The sequence below is a fragment of the Pantherophis guttatus genome, chromosome 3, assembly GCF_059756535.1.
Source record: "Pantherophis guttatus breed Tessera chromosome 3, ASM5975653v1, whole genome shotgun sequence".
In the NCBI taxonomy this organism is placed as follows: Eukaryota; Metazoa; Chordata; class Lepidosauria; order Squamata; family Colubridae; genus Pantherophis; species Pantherophis guttatus.
The window spans coordinates 34,174,327-34,194,236 of record NC_142065.1 but is presented as its reverse complement, the minus strand read 5'-3'; the positions used below and the strand labels follow the sequence as shown (position 1 = coordinate 34,194,236).

Sequence of the window (19,910 nt, the reverse complement as noted above, 5' to 3'; positions counted from 1 at the left end):
TTTAGAATTCAAACAGACAAGTACGTGCCACGTAACACCTCAAACTTAACAATTATTGATAAGAAAAACAAAAATGTCTGGATAGTTAACATTGCAATACCTGAAGACAGCAAAAGGGAAAGAACTGAAGAAAATCACAAAATATAAAGACGTGCAAATAGAAGTAGAATGGCTGTGACAAAATAAAGCAAAGATAGTACCAATAGTAACAGGTGCCTTGGGTGTAATCCCAAAACATTTGGAGCACTACGTGAATGCCACTGGCATTGACAAAATCACCATTAGTCAATTGTAAAAGGCAACTTTATTTGAACAGTTTACATTCTGCAACAATACCTTTACTATTATTAAATATCTGCGTATCCCAGGTCCTTGGGAGGGCCTCAATAGTTAAATAAAAATGCCAAATCCAGTGTAAACATTTGGCTGACTGTGTGACCAACCATCATACTAATAATAATAATGAGACACTGTGGTATAAGACCTGGCCCTGACAAGGCAATAAGTATTAAAACTTTGGCCAAAGTAATTACTTAAAAAGGAAGAGATATGCACAATTCTCAAGGCTGGAGGAAGGAAAGCCAGGATTGAATTCCTGGATAGACAACATTTACTGCTGTGTCTGGTGTAAATCTCACAGTAATGATAGTTAAATTGGTTCTACAGACTGGAATAATTCAGAATGTTCCCGTTGCCAGGAAATTGGGACATATACAGCAATAACTATTAAATATTATACAGTAACATCTATAATATCAATGCTACTTAACCTCTGGAAGTTGCTCTGCTATGAAGATCTATGAACTTAAGGAAGTGATGTGTAAGGAAATGAAATTAGGGAGACATATTAATCCATAGTCTGTCTCTTGTATGCTCAGAAACTGAAATAGCAATTTCTATCTCAAATTGTGAAATCTGAACTGAGGTGACCTAACTTGACAGAGACATCTGGTCTACATGTTGTATTGCTATTATTTGCCTCTGTTTCTCAAATTACCTTCCTGAAAATATTATTCAAGGCAAATACCTGCTATAAAACTTTTGCAACAAAGAGAAAAATAAAATTTCTCAGCCTGTTCTACAACTCTAATAATCCTTAGTGTTATCTCATCCTGATAGTAACTAGATCCAATCCTTCTTAGCTTCCAAGGTTAACCTCTAAACAAGGTTAGCCAGATGCAATTTTACTCCCTTGTCATCTAGTAGGCAAACATTCAATATGCATATATAGTACACATGCACACTGGGCTATGTGCTATTTTAATATACTACTGAAGTGAATGGCACATTTAACCAATCAAGTGATCTTAAATCAACTAAGATTGTTTTACGTGTATGGAAGTTTTACAAATTAGACCACCAGGTTTCAATCATGTGTTTGAAAGCCTCTGCTTGGAGAATGACTGTAATAATACCAATGAAAGCAACATGCCGATCATCTACAATCAGAAGAATGGCTAAACTGTGAAAGTGGTCTGCGTTTTGTAAACTTCCTTAATTACAGATAGCATCTCATGATATATTACGTGGTAATAATTTCTCACTATCAATACAACATTGTTAAGAGGTATTTTCCTTTCTCTAGCTTTAATTCATCCAAGAGTAGAACAGGTAACTTCTGCCTGCTCAAAAGTCAAGGTACACATTCAGTTTCTGATGAACGCAAGAGTACTAGAAGTTGTTTTATCCCAAAAGAGTTTATTCATGCAACTCTAGTCCAAATCAAAGTAAAACCAAATAAATAAATGAAATGAAACAAAGTAAAACAAAGTAACTTGAATAGAATCCCACAAAGGCATCTATGGGATAGTCAAGGGGGCAAATAATGAATGCGGCATTGTGCATCATGATGCAAACTTTGTTTCTATTGTACACACATTTGTCATTTTGATGAAAGCATCAGAACCTGCAGATATTTCTGCAAGATTTTGTTGAGTTATACAAACCAAAGTATAGGACAAAAAGCAAAACCAGAAAAGGCAAGTTCTCAAGTTTATCTACTTTACAAATGGAATCTCTCTATTGTCTTTGCAAGGTCCATCTACAAATACGGACTCCCAAACTTACATTTTTGATAGTTCGCTCTGTTTATGAATAGTAAAATTAATAAGGTACAATTATTTTCCCACCTTTTTTATTGTTCTTTGACTGCCGGTTAGTGACCAAAAAGTATTGGGAATAAGCATACTATTTATTTTTTAAAAAATAGCAGCTGCTGTATTTCCTTTGTGACTTGAGTTCCTTTGTGTGAGCATATGTAGATGCTGGATTTGGCAAACTACTGCGTTAATCCAGCAAAGTTTAAGTTTTAAGTTTCTGAAACTTTCCAAGCCATCTCATCATATTTTCCAGCAGATCAATTCTAACTGAAACCACAGAAGGATCAACTTCCTTCACAGAGATCAAGAATTCCACTCTGACATTTTAAAAAAAAGTGTTGTTATAAAAGAACAATTTCTATTAATTTTTTATAATGTTTCAACAAGAGATCTGAACTTTACAGAAAGAATTTGCCAAGGCTGTAAGAATGGATTAACTAAATCAACTCCAGTTCTGAATATTTTGCTTAAAGAAAATTCCTTTTCTCATTTAGTATGAAATGCTAAAAATGTAGAAACAGCCTACAGTTTTCTTGGTGGCTGATAGATTTTCCATGCTCTCATAGACTTTTGTCTTGTGGTTGTTTCTGAACATAAACTTTTGTAGGCAAAGTTCATGCACTTATTGGAATTAACTAATTAAATGCCACCAAGTGAATATCGACTCTTCACAACTACAAAGATAGATTTGATTGGAAGCCACACATTATAACAAATGAGGCCAGAGATATCTCCCTGCACCATTTTTCTATAAGTATTGCATAGAACAGATTAATACAAGCAGTGATTGAACACATAATGTGAAATAGAAACTTGGATAATCTCATGTTTTACCCAGGGGCAAAAACTAAGGTGTATTTTCTCTAAGGTGTGTTTTCCATCCACCTCCTTCAATGTACGTTGGGTTCCTTGTGATCTAAGAAAAATTCAGTAGAATTTTCTAAGCCTGCATAGTGCTTTATTAGTGTCATTGTTTTAATTCCCTCTTCCAAATAAGATGAAATCCAGTTATGTATCTGAGTATGGTATATTGTGATGCTTGAAAACTGATATGATTATAAATGTGACTTTAAATGTGATTTTTTTTTAAATAGCACAATTTTTGTTATTGTTCAGATTCTCTATTATTCCCTGACTCAAAATTCAAATAGCAAAACTGCCTTAAAATATTTCTCTGGAATTCTCTGTCGAACTCTAGAGCCTGTAACATTTTATATATTTGAGAGAGATTCTGTTCAATTAAGGAGTATTTCTGACATTTCATTCAAGTTCAAGAACAACCATCAGTGGTTGCACACAAGAACCAAGATAGCTAAACTCATAAGGATCTCTCCTTGGTTATTTCAAGTAACAGAAACAGATGCTTTATTTGTCTTTCCCACATGGAGTGGGAATGGCAATTCCAATCTACCCTCAATCAATGGTTAGTGTCTAGGAATAAAAAGAGATGCAGTCCAAAGCACCTGAAAAGCCACAGATTCTCCACCATGCTATAACAATACAGATGTCTAAAGATTTATCGATGGTGATGAAATGAGCAAAATTTGCTTTATTGTTGTTCTACCTATAATCTGCAAGGATCAAAGTAGTTTAAAGCAGTCTTCCTTCCAAGTGGCAGTACTGAGGAATTCCGGTGAGTTGGGAAAAGCTGATGTGGACATTGTCCCACTTGCTATAGGCCTTCACAAAAACATTATACAATAAATTACAGAATGCTGGTTAACAACCAATGACCTTCATGGCCAAGCAAGGATTTTAAATCCTCAACTCATTATTTCACCAGCTCTCTTTCCTTGGATGGTCAAGTGCCACACTCCAATTTAGCAAGAGGTTATGGGATGACAATTTTCTCCTACAAAAATTCAGATGAATTCTGCAAGAAAATGAGAGCCAGTATTTATTTTAAACTAGAAGAAGCTATTATATAATTGCAAATCTGGTAACCATAGTAATAGTAAACTAACCACCTTAAAGTGTGGCGTATTATAAGAAATACAGAATTATAACTGAAGGTTCGTGTATATAATACACTGATGAGAAAACAAGAGTTGCTAAGCTAACACTACCACTCTTTTAATGTTATAAACAGACTTCTATTGTCTCTGATGAAATGTTGAGTTTTATGCTCTAGAAATTCTATCTTAGCCTGTAGAATAGAAAGCATTGCATCATTATTTATAGGCAGCAATATGGACAAGTAAATTGAATAAATCTATACTGTATCAGCCAAACAAAAAGAAGATGCAAATGAGTAAGATGATTTCAAAAGAAGGATTGGAGCTCAGAATCAAGAGCTGCACAAAATGGCACTGCAAACTGTTTCTTAAACATGGGAGAGATCCAGATATTTTAAAATCAAATCTATTTTGTTTTAACTAGATATGATAAACAGACATTTCTATATTGAGATTTTCAGCTAGGGGTGTGGTAAAGATGTTGATTCCTTGTAAGAAGATTCATATCAAAAACACTCTTCTAGATTCAGACTTCAGGAACTTGACATCACCTTCTCCTTCCCTTTTATTTTGAGACACATCAAGGAATTTGACAAGTTATTGCATTGAAAACTGTCCCCAATCTCAGGAGGAGTATCTATTTTTCCTAGGGCTGAAATTATAAACCACACCATTTCCACTGAGAAAATAATACTATTCATGTCAGATTCTACAAGAAATGTTGATACTTGTAGATCCAGTCTCAACTCCATAGAGAAAAAAAATTCCACTGTCTTTCTGAAACAACAGCCACTTTCTTTCTTTTCAGTTTCTTGGAGTTAAGGAGAAAGAGGAGGCAGTGAAGATGACGTCTATCAAGTTTTCATGATTGTACAAGCCAAGCTTTTGGAAAAAACCTGGATGTCTCTTCATGATTTTTTTGTTATTCAAGTATTAAACCAAATTGACTGCATAACACAAATATAAATTTGTATTATGGGCACTTCCAGTATATTTATAATTATCCAGGTATTTGTGCACACAAGAGAAATAGTGGCCTAAATATTTCAGGAAATACTAGACTTTCTCTCCAAGTAAGTATAATTATTTGTAATAGCTTACAATTCCCAAAAATGACAGATAAATTTCAGCAGACACAACCTCCTGCTTGACAGAAGTAACTAATCCATACTTCCCCTACCACCCCATCACCCAAATAATAGGAGTTACTAAACTCAAGTCTCTGTAAAATATATTTCCAGTAATCAGTTACATATATTCTGATCAAGTAATTTTGGTAATTTCCAAATATCTAGAATCAATAAATCTGGTTCAAGGCTGACAGAACCAGCACATTGCTTTTGATGTATACTCCCCATTGTATGCTTGCTTATTCTCTTGTAATCCCTTCCTCTCCTATCTTTCTGCTTTGCAAGATGGAGGGGAAAAAACCATAGATGAGACACAGGTCTAGGCATACTGTTGTGACTATAATGGTGGTCATGTGACTGAAAAGATTAAAAAAAAGTAGGCATTGGCTAGAAAGCTTTTTTTCCAGTTTTTGTAATTTTGAAAGGTTACTAAACAGGGCAGTCAGTAAATGAGAACTACCTGTACAAAGATGTCAATTTCTTCCTCCTGACAAATAATAGGCTCTCAGCTTCTTGGGATACACAGGTAGGAAAAAACAAAAGTCTTGGGATTAGTATATGTGTGTGTAAGATAAGATAAGATAAGATAAGATAAGATAAGATGAGATAAGATAAGATAAGATAAGATAAGATAAGATAAGATAAGATAGGATAGGATAGGATAGGATAGGATAGGATAGGATAGGATAGGATAGGATAGGATAGGATAACATAACATAACATAACATAACATAACATAACATAACATAACATAACATAACATAACATAACATATATATATTAGAAAATTAGACATCCACTGATAATAAACCCAATCGGGCTTTTGAAACCTGCGCTAAAATAAGCCTCCCCCCCCAAAATAAGCCCTCCTCGAAAATATTTAAACGCAAAGCTAGAAATCTGGTAAGACGGCAAGAAGAGCCCCATCTTGCTCCATGTGCCCCAAAATAATAAGATCTCCCCAAAAATAAGGCCAAGTGCTTATTTCAAGGTTCAAAAAAATATAAGGCAGGATCTTATTTTCGGGAAAATTTGGTATACACAGACACATAGACACATATGCTCACAGTTGGCAGCTGATAGTTTTCTGTTAATTATTGCTTTTCTAGTATCTGTAATAAAATTATCTGTAATTTTATCTGTAATAAAATTATAGTTCTGTCCCTGAATTTCTGACCACTAGTCTTTTGAATTTGAACAACTGTGTGGAAGCCAATGAGCTGTGCCAGGCTAAAACATCGTCATAGAATGCAACTGTGGAATGTGATCTTAATTACTACAATGAAAAAAAGAAATGTTTCTGCTGCAGCCAGGTGATTCTTCAGCTAAATTTGGTGTTCCATATATAACAAAAGCTACCATTCAAGTTGATTTAAGAATAAGAACAAAGCTGTATTTTATTCTTTCTCTTGCATAGATGTTGAGTTGGCATATTTTATTTCCATTGAGGACGAGAGATCCCAGACCACCTCTGCAATTAAACTATCACAGGAGATAGAAGTATACATTTCTAGGAAAGAGCAGATGGCTGATATTTATTTGTTTACCTACTTCATTATATTTATTACCACACTCCACAAACATTCTTGGTGGTTTACAATATAACCAGGTAAAATCAATGGCACATATGTATAATTGATAAAATTATCAACTGATCCATCTCTAATATTCAAAAGCAATTTTAAAAATTGAAAGTTCCATGAAGAATTATTGCCTTGACTGTCTCTCTAAGCATTATAAGAGAGGCTCCATCCAGATCCCCGGGTATGTGTGTGTGTGTACAAGGTGTTCGAAGAAGCAACAATAGAAAAACATTGTCTTCTATCTGTTGTAATTCTGTCTGAATTACACGCACGGAGAAGGGAATCAGCATCCCAACATGATGTAGATGGACCAGCTAGATGGTTCTGCTTGAAGGAGAAGATGCTGGAAATCAGGGGTGAAATCCAGCAGGTTCTGACAGGTTCTGGAAAACCGGTAGTGGAAATTTTGAGCAGTTCGGAAAACCGATAGCGGAAATTTTGAGTAGTTCAGAGAACCGGCAAATATCACCTCTGGCTGGCCCCAGAGTGGGGTGGGAATGGAGATTTTGCAATATCCTTCCCCCAGGATTGGGGAGGGGAGGGAATGGGGATTTTGCAGTATCCTTTCCCTGCCACGCCCACCAAGCCACAGAACCAGTAGTAAAAAAAATTGGATTTCACCACTGCTGGATATGTGCAGGTATTGAGCCCAAAGGACCTTTAACATAAGTTAAAACCCACCTCTTGACTTTACTTACTGGAAGTTAATGCATTTCTGTAGAATCAGTGTTAAATAGTTGCAATGGCTCTCACCCACTAAAAGGCTAGCCAGTGCATTCTTATCAATTGTGGCTAGCTTCCAAGGGTAGATCCATGTAGAGTGCATTACAGCAGGCTATTCTAGAACTGATGAGCATGTGAGTTATACTGCCACATTCAAAGGTCAATATAACCACTTTTCAAATCCAAAGGGAGATAAGATTTATCCGTCTAGGGTTACACAGCATTTTGCATTCAAAAGGGGTGGGGGGGGGAGTGTCATGGGTTGTGCAGGGTATGTAGCATCAGTCTGCAACTCCTTAGATCCAATACATCTTTTACCAGATTGAGCTGTAGCTGTATTGTCTTTGTGTGATCCAATGAAAAGTTGCATCTGCTTTAAGACACTGTAGATGTGGGCTATCTGAGCTCCTTCTCCCTACCTCCACAACATTCTGAAGATCTTTTCCAAAGATTCTTCAAATCCAAAACACAGCAGAGTTTTAATTCTTGAAGTTGCTAATAACTGCCTGTGCTGACTATTTCTAGGAAAAGCTGGGTACTCCTAATTGCATTCAGGTTGCAACTGAATTGATACATAAACTGCAAAATACACAGCAACAATCAGACAGGCAGTCACAATGCAGTATAGCAGTGATGGCTACCCTTTTTGCCATCACGTGCCAAAAGTGGGGAGCGCGCGCGGGGTGTGTGTGTGTTTGTGTGTGCCCACACCCATAATTCTATGCCCCCTGCCCCCTGCACATGCGCACACGATCCCCACACACACACCCCGCTTTTGGCACGCGATGCCACAATGGGCCCAGTAAACCCTTTTTTTGTCCTCCTCAGGCTCCAGAGGCTTTCTAGAAGACCCTCTGGAGGCTGGAAATGGCCCATTTGCTGACTTCATCTGAAAGGAGCTGACCTCGCGTGCCCAGCAATATGGCTCCGCGTGCCACCTATGGCAACAGGTTCCACAGGTTCGCCATCACGGCAGTATAGGATCTTACAGTTTTGATTGAGTTGATTGGGATTGGACAGATTAGATTTGACCAAAATATCTGCCATATTTTAAATTGCTGAGTTCTCATCTCTGTAATCATCTTGCTTTACTATTCCTCATGCATCTTTATCAATAATTAAAGGATCAGAGGACCTTTGCTTTTTCTAATTTGCAGGAAAGGAAGCTAGGAATAATATTAACATTAGAACTGAGCACAAATGACCTTATGAAGTTCATATCAATTTGACCTTATCAAATTGGTATGAAAAACTGGCTGGATGGTTTATGGATATTTTTAGGGATGGGGAGAAATAATTACGTCACAATTTCTTCCCATTTTAGGTGACACTACAATAATTACTGAAGGAAAAAGAAACATTTTCCTCCACGTTCCTTCCTTGAGATTTAAGTGACATATCAGAAGCCAGAGAGGCTGCAGGGAAACTTACAACAGTTCATTTAGTGACCATTCAGTTACAACAGCACTGAAAAAAGTAACTTATGACCATTTTTCACATTTTGTAGCAGCCCCATGATCATCTGATCAAAATTCGGATGCTTGGTGACTTGTTCGTACTTAGGACCGTTGCTGTGTCTCAAGGTCATGTGATCCCTTTTGCAACTTTCTGACAAGCAAAGTCAATGGGGAAGCCAGATTCGCTTAACAACTGGGTTACTAACTTATCAACTGCAGTGATTCACTTAACAACTGTGGCAAGAAAGGTTGTAAAATGGGGCAAAAGCCACTTAAAAAAGGTCTCACTTAACAACAGAAATGTCGGCCTCAATTGTGGCTATCTGTAAGCACAGAAATAATGCAAAGTGGAAAATCCTGTTGGTGATCATTGGTCATGGTAACCAGAGCATAATGTTGGGTGATGTCAGAAATAGAAGGGAGAGTCGCTCAGCATCTTTCAAACACCTTAGAATGGTTCTGCTTACCTTCCAGTACCACTTCCTTGCCAGTCTTCTTCAAAGCTTGCACTGCTTCATCATGTGAGGCATCAGACAGGTCACCACCGTTGACGGAAAGGATAGCGTCCCCTACAAACAGCGCTTCCGTCTGGTCTGCAGCCAGCCCTTTAAATATCTTGGATATCAGGATGGGCATTTTATTTTCCCGACCACCTAGAAATAAAACCCAAATAAAAGCCACTAAAGAAGATATCATACAAAGATATGAAAGAAAACACAAGTTTTGTGCTATGCAAACTTTCCCTGGTATTTTTTGTACCTTCTTTTTTGTGTTTTTGTTTTGTTTTGTTTTTTTGCAATGGTGGTAATTAAGGATAGACTCACTTAGGTTTCTGGAGTTGTTACAGGGGAAAAGAATATCTAAACAAAAGCAGTTTGAATGATCCAGCTGTGAAAATAGAGATAAGTACAAAACAACATTTTTTTCTGATGAAGTAATTATACAAAATAAATGTTGTCCTGAGTAATACATAAAAATACTTATCCACATTCCAGATACAATACTGTACTATAGATAAGATTTTACATGCTTCACTTGAGAAATATTGTTTTTTAAGCTTTGAAAGGTATTTTATTATATTTTGATTGATTGATCTTAATCTTATACTATATCACATGTATATATTGTGGAATTAGACATATCTGTATTGGCTTTTGTTTTATTTTGTTTTATTTTTTTATTGTTGAAAAAAGACTCTTTATTTACATCACTTTATATACATTCCTTCCAGGACTTTGGCACTCAACTATGTTTTTCTAGAAGCCAACATACTGAGTTTAAAACAGACGTTTTGTGCCATAGGTATTACACACACAAAACATCTCACAAATACATTTTAAGCCTAAATATAATGAGTTTAAGATCCAGCTCTCTGGAAAAAGCTCTAATGCTGGGAAAAGTAAGAGAAGAGAAGAAGATGGGGAGCAAACTGGATGGACTCAGTTACAGAGGTGATGAGTTTACTGTTGGGAGACGAATAGAATAGAATAGAATAGAATAGAATAGAATAGAATAGAATAGAATAGAATAGAATAGAATAGAATAGAATAGAATAGAATAGAATAGAATAGAATAAAGAGAGTTGGAAGGGACTTTGGAGGTCTTCTAGTCCAACCCCCTGCCCAGGCAGAAAACCCTACACCACTTCAGACAAATGGTTATCCAACATCTTCTTACAAATTTCCAGTGTTAAAGCATTCACAACTTCTGCAGGCAAGTTGTTCCACTGATTAATTGTTCTAACTGTCAGGAAATTTCTCCTTAGTTCTAAGTTGCTTCTCTCCTTAATTAGTTTCCACTCATTGCTTCTTGTTCTACCCTCAGGTGCTTTGGAGAATAGTTTGACTCTCTCTTCTTTGTGGCAGCCCCTGAGATATTGGAACACTGCTATCATGTCTCCCCTAGTCCTTCTTTTCATCAAACTAGACATACCCAGTTCCTGCAACTGTTCTTCATATATTTTAGCCTTCAGTCCCCTAATCATCTTTGTTGCTCTTCACTGCACTCTTTCTAGAGTCTCAACATCTTTTTTATATCGTGGTGATCAAAACTGGATGCAGTATTCCAAATGTGGCCTTATCAAGGCATTATAAAGTGGTATTAACACTTCACGTGATCTTGATTCTATCCCTCTGTTTATGCAGCCCAGAACTGTGTTGACTTTTTTGGCAGCTGTTGCACACTGCTGGTTCATATCTAAATGATTGTCCACTAGGATTCCAAGATCCCTCTCACAGTTACTACTGTGAAGGACCAAGTTAGGGATAGGTCATCATGGAGAATATCTATGTGGTTGCTAAGAGTCAAAAACAATGTGATGTCACATAATCAATCATCAACAATGAGTCTAAATATAGTTGCCCATCTTGATTTCTGCAGGGGCTGAACAAACATACAAACCCAATAATCCAGAGTATATTCTCCTGCCTTTATTTTGTTTGAAAAAGCAAAAACAGAACTTTTTCCACAGAAAAGTATAGCTGTAAACCCAAATGTGATTTCAAAGGACAAGACTGATATAAAAATATTAGATAATAGCACATCTGAAACTTTATGTAGATTATTTTTAGCTCTTACCTGAAAGTATCTGCATAATGAATAGAATATGTCTGCATATTTAATATTCTTCTAACTAGAAAGCCCAAATTAGTTGTTTTCATTAATTGAGTCTATCTGCACAATCTTTAAATCCTGGAATGTCACTAATCAGATTACACAAAGAAGAAGCAAGATTAGATGCCCCCCCACCCCCAAATCCTAATAGCACCTTCAGGACAAGGAAATTTATTGCAATGCAAGTATTTATGGACTGAAGCCAGATTCTCTAGATGTACAAGACAGAAAAAGGCTGACTCCCTCACTTTCCATTCATACTTACCGACCAGGCTGAGTATTATTTATAGATGTGGTGATAACTTTGTTTTCTACAATTCCCATGACACTTGCATGCAAATGAAAACCCCTTTTCTCTACAAGGTGTTCTGTCCCTTCCCAATTTGAAGGTCAAAGATAACATGGCATCAGAATGCTTTACAGAGCAATGTTTGAGAAGATCCGATTCTCCCCAGTTATTCTACTATACTACCTGTTACCCATAGACAAGGCCCTCTGTCTTTTACATCTGTGCAAGTCTCATGGAGAAATGTGTTGCCTTTTGTATTTCTGACCCTTTCCATTCAAATGAAAGAAACATTCATTGGATATCTGATTTTACCCTCTTCTGCTTTCTAGACCACATGAGCAGTCACAAGAAATAAGAACACAAGAGCCATGCTAGAGACTAATGAAGTGTGACCTTCTCTTCTCCCAGGATGGCAAAAAGCTCTTCCAAGCAACGGTTTTGAAAAGTGGTATCCAAAGCATGAGACCAGCCTTCTCTAAACCGATTGCTCTGCAAATATATTGGTCTATTATTGTTATAATTCTCAGTTGACACGGCCAAACCTATGTGGTTCATATGATAATTTCAGAGGTTTTAGGATGTCCAATTTTGAAGGCATCATTCACACACACACACACACACACACACACACACACACACACACACACACAAATAGTATCAGGGCTTTTTTGAGATCCTCTTTCATCCTTTCAGCAATGTAAAGCTATATAGTTACCCAGAAGCCAGTCATACTGAATTTAAAGGAATATATTTCCAGTCAAGGGTATATAAATTTGTAATTTAAATCTCTATTAAGGATACTTAACATTTCTTTGTTCTCAAACTTCATCTGCAAGTAGACAATTTGTATTTTTTTTCTTGGTTGTGCAAAATAAACTGTTCTTAGGAGTTTTAATATGTAATCCTGTGTATTCTTAACTGGGTATAGGATATATAGGATTTGCATTGTTAATACTGTTCCAGCCTTAAAAGTTCTTCCTATATTTAAGAAGCTCCTACATAGCACTGGACTAAGCTTTGAACTTGATGTCAGGGCAAACATTGCAAATGGAGCAATATACACACACACGCACTATGGATTTACATATTCATAAGAGGCAGTAGTAACAGCAACAGCAACTGTAGCCTATGGATCCAGAATCCGGGGAAATGTAGGTGGCCACACCTGACTACCTGTAAACAGCAAGCAGCCCTGGACTTTCACAGTGCAGCACTGAAGCAGAATCTTGGTTCATGCATTGCACTAATTTATGGTATGCCTAGCTCTTGCTTATTGAATAAAATATGATATGCTGGATTCACACAGCATGTTAAGCCACAAGCTACCGTAGTATCTGCTTTACCATAATGCACAAGTCCAGCCAGAAAATTCACTCTGAAAACCTTCATCTTAAAAACCATTATGTTTAAAAAATGGAACCTAAACATCAGATCCTGCAGAACAAAATTTACATAAATTCCAAGAATTATATAAATTATTTTTTTAAAAAAAAAAAACTCAAGACAAAGCCCATTAAGATGAGGTAGCTTTATTTATCCAGTAGAAGAAAAGAGAGGGAGGGAGGCATGGAGGGAGGAGGAGAGGAAGAGGGAGAGATGTGGGAGAGGGAGAGAGAGAGAGGGAGTGGGGGGAGGGAGGGAGGAGGAGGACTACACCATCTATTCTTCCATGTGGCATAGTTTCTCAGACTGGATTTTTAGTCTGCAAACCATACACTTTGCAGATGTCTAAGATCAAGCTTAGAGAAGAATGCAGCATTCTTTCCAAGTTGGGACTTTCAAACTTTAATACAGTTCCAGTTTCCTCAGGGGCGGATGAGCTCGACTGCAATTAATAAATTCCTTAATTTCGTGTCAGCTTCTGTTGGGACTTTCCGCCTCTCCTTTTCCCCATCCTCTGGAGTTTTGGTTTCTTTTTCTTAAGGCGGGAGGAATGAAACTGATTTCAAAGGTCATTTACTGCAGGAAATCAAAAGCGGCTAATAAAAGGAGATAGCAGAACTCTTTTAACTCTGGAGAGATTCCCGGTCCCGCTACAGGAAGGCAGCGCTAGATCTCGGGTGCCCAAAAATAGCCAACCCCGAGTCCGGGGAACGAAACAGCCAGCTGTACTGTACTACGAGGGGAATCCAGTACTGTAGCTTGGCCCACAGCTATTTGGCGTGTCAAGAAGCGGCAGGTTGAAAGCGGGGTCGCGAGTGGGGTCGGCGGAGGAAAAGCAAAAGTGCGATTTAAAAAAAAAAAAGTTGCTAGGGAAAACAATGGAGGCGAAGGGACAGCCTTCCCGACCCGTCTCGCCCTCCCGCTTACCTTTGATGCTGATGCCGAGCCCCCCCACGTCCTGCTTGACGATCCGCACCGTGCGCTTGATGTTGGTTAGCGAGTCCGGGACGAGGGCGCACGCCTCGGCGCCGTTCAGCTGCACGGGACTGGGCGGCGGCTGCAGCGGCGGCTCCTCGGAGCCCTTGGTGCTGGGGACGACGCTCAAGAAGTCCTCGGAAAGAGTCACCAAGACGCGCAGCCACTGCTCGCCCGGCGCTCGCAGCTCCAGCAAGCCGCTCTTGGGCGCTCTCCGGCCGGCCGCCATCTTCAGCGCATTCCTCGGATAGCCGCCCTCGCCGCCGCCGCCGCTTCAACGCCTCCTCCCGCTTGCTTGTAATCGGGACGTGCGTACGGCGAAGAGCTACCGAATGGACCCGACGGCCAGCCGAGCGCCGAGTGAGCTAGCCGTCCCCGGCAGCGCTTCCCCGCCCAGGGAGACGCCCCTGGACCCTCCTCTCTACCCCGGGAGGGGACTCGCCGGCGCGGGAGGCGCTCGGGAGCCGTGCGTGAAGTCCCGTCTGGCGAAATAGCCCAGGCTCGTTTGTGGGGAGAAGCGTGGTTGCTTCCCTGGCCGGGAAGGAAGGCAGTGCGAACGGTGGGCCTCGCCCTCATCTCCTCATAGATCGTCAGAGTCCTGTCCACGCATTTGGTCGCCGTCGTCTTCAGCTGCCATTGCCAGCCGTACCGTCACGTCTTGCCTCAGGAAACCGGGAATGTCACTTTTTTTTTATTATTATTATTATTTTAGTGTCACTATTAGGGCAGGCCAAAGTTTAACAGGTGACGTTTCTGTACCAATGGATTTCCACAATAATGGGGATGTGCTTTCAGTGTATTCCTTTCCAGAATATAACTTTTCACTTTCCGCTCTTTACCAGTCATGGGCACCATTTTCCTTTTTTATTTAAACTTAGAGAAGAGCTTGAACAGAGTCCCAAAAAAAAGAGCACAATGGAGCCTGGGATTTTGAGGTAGAAGTGCCTCTGATCTTCATGTCTGTGTATTTCTGAGTCTGGATGGAGTGTTATTCAAGGCTCCCCTTGATGCTGGCACCAATACTGCTTTTTCAAATTGAGAAAGGATTCACCTGCTGCTTAGATTTCCTTGTTGTGAAAGTCTGGTAAACCACAGTTTGAAAACTTGTTGAAATAGTTGTAGTATTCCACAATGCTCATGATCAGTAGTGACTTTCGGTCTGCGGCTAAGCACAATTCAGGCTGAATTCCAGTGTTATTAATATTTAAAATGTGAATAACTTTGGGCCAGGTGATCTAATGGATCTTAGACTTTTCAGTTTGAGAAGCAACATTTCCTGATTTTGACTTGAGTCTAAAATAATAGAAGCGAATTGAAATTTGAAACAAAATAGAACGTCGTTGCTATTTTATGTTGATTCTGCTTCGCCTTCTCTTGAATGTTGTGTTGCCTGTGTGTATACAGTGAACAGCACTGCAGCATTGCCTGTTACAGTATAGAGCAGGGGTCTGCAACCTAAAACACTCAAAGAGCCATTTGGAGCCGTTTCCCAAAGAAAAGAAAACACCGGGAGCCACAAAACCCTTCCTGTGCCTGACTATTTCTTGAGCGGCCACAAAACTAGCATATGTAGATGAATTAAATGTTCTGTTTTCTTCTGAAACTTTTCTTTTCTTGGATTTATCCATGGTTGGCCTACCAGGGGTTGAGAAACTCAATAAATCACGTGCCAATGGGTGTTGCACATTGGCGGTTGTGACACATATTTTGAGTAACGGAGCCGCAGCAGAGGAGTGAAAAAGCCACATGCGGCTCCAGAGCCGCAGGTTGCTGACCCCTGGTATAGAGTTTCTGCCGCTCACTCCACCCTTATTCTTTTCTTAGATGTACTGCTTGTGAAGAACACCCTTTCAAGACTGTCCAGATTAAAATAGGTACACTTGCTTTATATTCGTAACCATAAAAGTAACTCTCTCCTGAGCTACAATTAGCAAATGTCAAGAGTAGCCTCCTTCCTATGAAGTCCTATGAGTGGCATAACCTGAAGAATTTCTGAACTTTAACATGTGCTTCTGTTACCATTTATATAACAGAGACAGGAGAAAGAATGTAAAAAATAATACACCTTAAATGCTTGTGAAGTCAGTGGTGGGATTCAGCCGGTTCTGTCCGGATCGCACAAACCAGTAACGGCAACTGCAGGTGGCTCCGCCCACCCGCCTGGATGTAATGCGCGACTACTGAGCATGCACAGAAGGTTGTGCGCATGCGCAGAGGTGACATGCAAGTGAAGCAAGCACACACTTTTTTTTTTTATTTGATTTATATGCCGCCCTTCTCCGGAGACTCAGAGCGGCTTACAATGTGTTAAGCAATGTGTTAAGCACATTTGCAAACTGGTAGGGAAGGTAAGTGAATCCCACCTTTGTGTGAAGTGCAGTGATGGGGAGATCTGCGTTCACATTCAGTACTGATGGTGTTACTAGTTGGGTAATGAAACAACTATAAGCAAGCAGCCAAGTTCAGAGACTACCAGGAATTTCAACCCTGAGCTACAAGTATTCTCTTCTGTTGAAATCTGTATTATGCAAGGTTGAACAAAAGACAAAGGTCAGATAAAGGACAAAGATCTAAGGCAGGGGTGTCAAACTCACTGCCCATGGGCCGGATACATCACATGCTGGCCACATCCAGGTTTAGCGAAAGGGGGAAAAGTCCCGATACGTCACGTGATGACAACGTGATGATGTGAGTTTGACATCCCTGGTCTAAAGACAAAGATTGGAGACAAGGGAGGTGCATATTGGATGAAGGATATAAGGATCTAAATATCAGGATCTAAGGCTTAAAATACAATTAATTTATAAGATATTCTAGGTTTCAAATATATGGCAGCAAAGTTGATAGCACAGTAGTGGAGGAAGAAAGGTGGCATTCAGTGAATCTGAAAACTATTTTATTTTTTCCATTGGGATGCCCTCTGGATATGTCAGGTTGTAATTGCCATTATCCCTGTGCTGTACTGATTGGGGATGATGGAAATTACAGTCCAACACATCGAGGGAGTACCAGGAATAAAAGGCTTCTTTGCAGCGAGCTATAAGTTAATGATAAAACAGGTCCTATGGCACTGTCAGAAAGAAACACTGAGCAGACGTTTTTGTTAAAGGATGAGAAAAGGCGCCTCAAAACAGTACACAATGCATATAAATTAATTAAAATTTCCCAAACTATTTCTGTGGTAAAAACATTGTTGTGTTGCAACAGTTTAGCAAAGCAACAGAGCTCATGCCCCGACCTTAAAATCCCTGATGCAATCTAGTTTGTTATCGAGTTGTTTTGGGAGATTCCATTACAGGAGCATGTAGTAAATCTAGAAAACTGTTTTGTTAATGGAAAAGGAGCTAAATTCCCTGCCTTGGAGATTATGCCAGTTAATACTGGGATCCATCATCTAACATTTGGGTTTCTTTGACCTTTTAATTGCTGAGACGGAAATTATTGTAAATCTTAATCTCATTTTATATTTTATACTGTGCTGACTTTTGCTGTTGATATTCATATATTACTTGGATTTTAACCATGATTTGCATTTTGGATATATTTTTTATTTAAAAATTTTACATGAAAACATATATAAAGGAAAATTAAGGAAAAGATAAAAGAAACTGTGTGAGACAATAAAAAGATAAACAAAAAAAATACAATTAAAGAAGTGGCTTGTGATCTTCTTTATAGCTGTTACAAACTTATTATTCCTCCTTTTCTCTAAGATTAGATTGCATAGTTCCCCACTATCCCATGTTCAACCCTTTTTACTTAGCAAATCCAGAAATCACCATTTCATTTCCCCCATTTTCAGCAAAATGTCCATAAAAAGTTTTTAGTCTTTTATAAAAGTACTTCTGGGATCAAACAGGTCAATTTTGCCATTTCTGCAAGTTCTGCCATCTTCACAGCCCACTCCCCCATTGTGGCTATATCAGTATTTCTCCAGCATTGTGCATAAAATCTCTTGGTATGCAGTAAGACATTTTATTTTTTTAATGATAATATTCAATTACTTCAGATATGAAATACTGAAACATTCTTTTAGCAATGTTTGACAGATTAATGATAGAAATTTTGTCACAGCAGACTGTATAAAATTTTCTATTATTGTGCAACACAGTCATTTTTTACTCTAAATGAAATGGCTTTGGGCAGGGGTGAAATGCTCCCAGTTCGGACCGGATCACCCGATCTGGTAGTGATGGCGGCAGGTGGTTCGGAGAACTGGTAGCAAAAATCCCTGTCCCACCCATGCCCAGCTGAGCCGCACAATCATTAGAGGCTTTTTTTTTAACTTTTAAAAGCATTTTTTCTACAACCTCTTGGCCGAAAAAATGCTTTTAAAAGTAAAAAAAAAAAAGCCTCTGATGATCGCGCGGCTCAGCTGGGAGCCTCTTAAGGTTGTAGAAAAAATGCTTTTAAAAGTTAAAAAAAAAGTTGGCCACGCCCACCCAGTCACATTATCCCACCACAAAGCCATGCCCACAGAACCGGTAGTAACAAATTTTACATTTCACCACTGGCTTTGGGGGCATTCCAGCATGTATGAATAGCAATCTGGATCAGAATCATACCAGGTTAACCATCTCCCTGGTCCCAATATATTCATGTTCATCCACACACACACACACACTCATCACTTCCATTACAATATTTGAGTCATATATTCCTGTTTGGCAAACAGCAATAGCAATATCATTTAGACGTATATACTGCCTCACAGTAAACTGCACTCTCTGGGCAGTATACAATGTAGAAGTATTATTTGCATATTGCCCCCAACAATCTGGGTCCTCATTTTACTGACTTCCGGAAGGATGGAAGACTGAGTCAACTTAGAGCCCCATCAGAATCGAACTCCAGGCTGTGGGCAGAGTTTGCCTGCAATACTACACTTTAACCACTGTGCCAAGCCCTGCACCATGCAACTATGGAATAAACAGGGATTTTTGTATGTGGCTTGTAATTCCAGAAACCTGTAGAGGAGATAGCAGTAATGCAGTGATATCACTAGGAGTCAAGACTAAGCCCCTGTATCCCTTTTCATGTACTTTCCTTGGCTGGAATTAAGTCTTGAAGTTGGTAGAAAAACAGGAGAATGGATGACGGATTGCTAACACCTCAGAAGGTAGGCTCAACAGTGGGCTCTATCCAACAAAATGCTGTTCAATGACAAGAAATGTAAGGTTCTGCCTCTAGATAGGAAAACATACATGTATAGTTATAAGGTAGGCCATACCTAGCTCATCAATAAGATTTGTGAGAAGAATCTGGGTGTCCTGTAGACCACAGTTTAGCACTCTCTTACCTTTCATATTTCCAAAACATTTTTTCTTGTTCATGCCTGCAAAAAGCATGCACTCAATTTCCATGGTCTAAATGCCATCATAGTTTTCAGTAACTGAATATCCATAATAGGAATCAAAAAGTTTTGTTTTGCACTTCAAATGAGGTCCTGTTTCTCAGCTCTTTTCTTTTGATCAGTTTAGTGTAGAAATTGTTAACATGCTTTTAGGTGTCATTTTAAAAGATTTTCTTTTCTGGAAGACTTGGGAATGGAGGCAGACGGTGCAGTGTGAAACAATAGAATATATTTTTAAAAAGCTCTTTTGAAATCTTGCCTGCAGTGGCAGTGATGTCTTGAATGTCTAAGCAACAGTCTCCTTTGAAAATGTAATCCTGCAACTCTTCTTCACATAGTTGTCAGCAAAA

General features: G+C 38.9%; 1 protein-coding gene across 1 annotated transcript in view; it reads right to left on the bottom strand.

Annotated features, from left to right (window-relative positions):
• The window catches only part of SNTA1 (syntrophin alpha 1), a 64,255-nt gene extending 46,409 nt beyond the window's left edge, over positions 1-17,846 (bottom strand). The window contains exons 1-2 of the mRNA XM_034414051.3: positions 14,160-17,846; positions 9,415-9,600 (exon numbers count right to left, since the gene is read on the bottom strand). Coding sequence (XP_034269942.2) covers positions 9,415-9,600; positions 14,160-14,436 — 463 coding nt within the window. The 5' untranslated portion in view covers positions 14,437-17,846. The remainder of the gene's footprint in view (positions 1-9,414; positions 9,601-14,159) is intronic.
• Between the last annotated feature and the right edge of the window lie 2,064 nt (positions 17,847-19,910).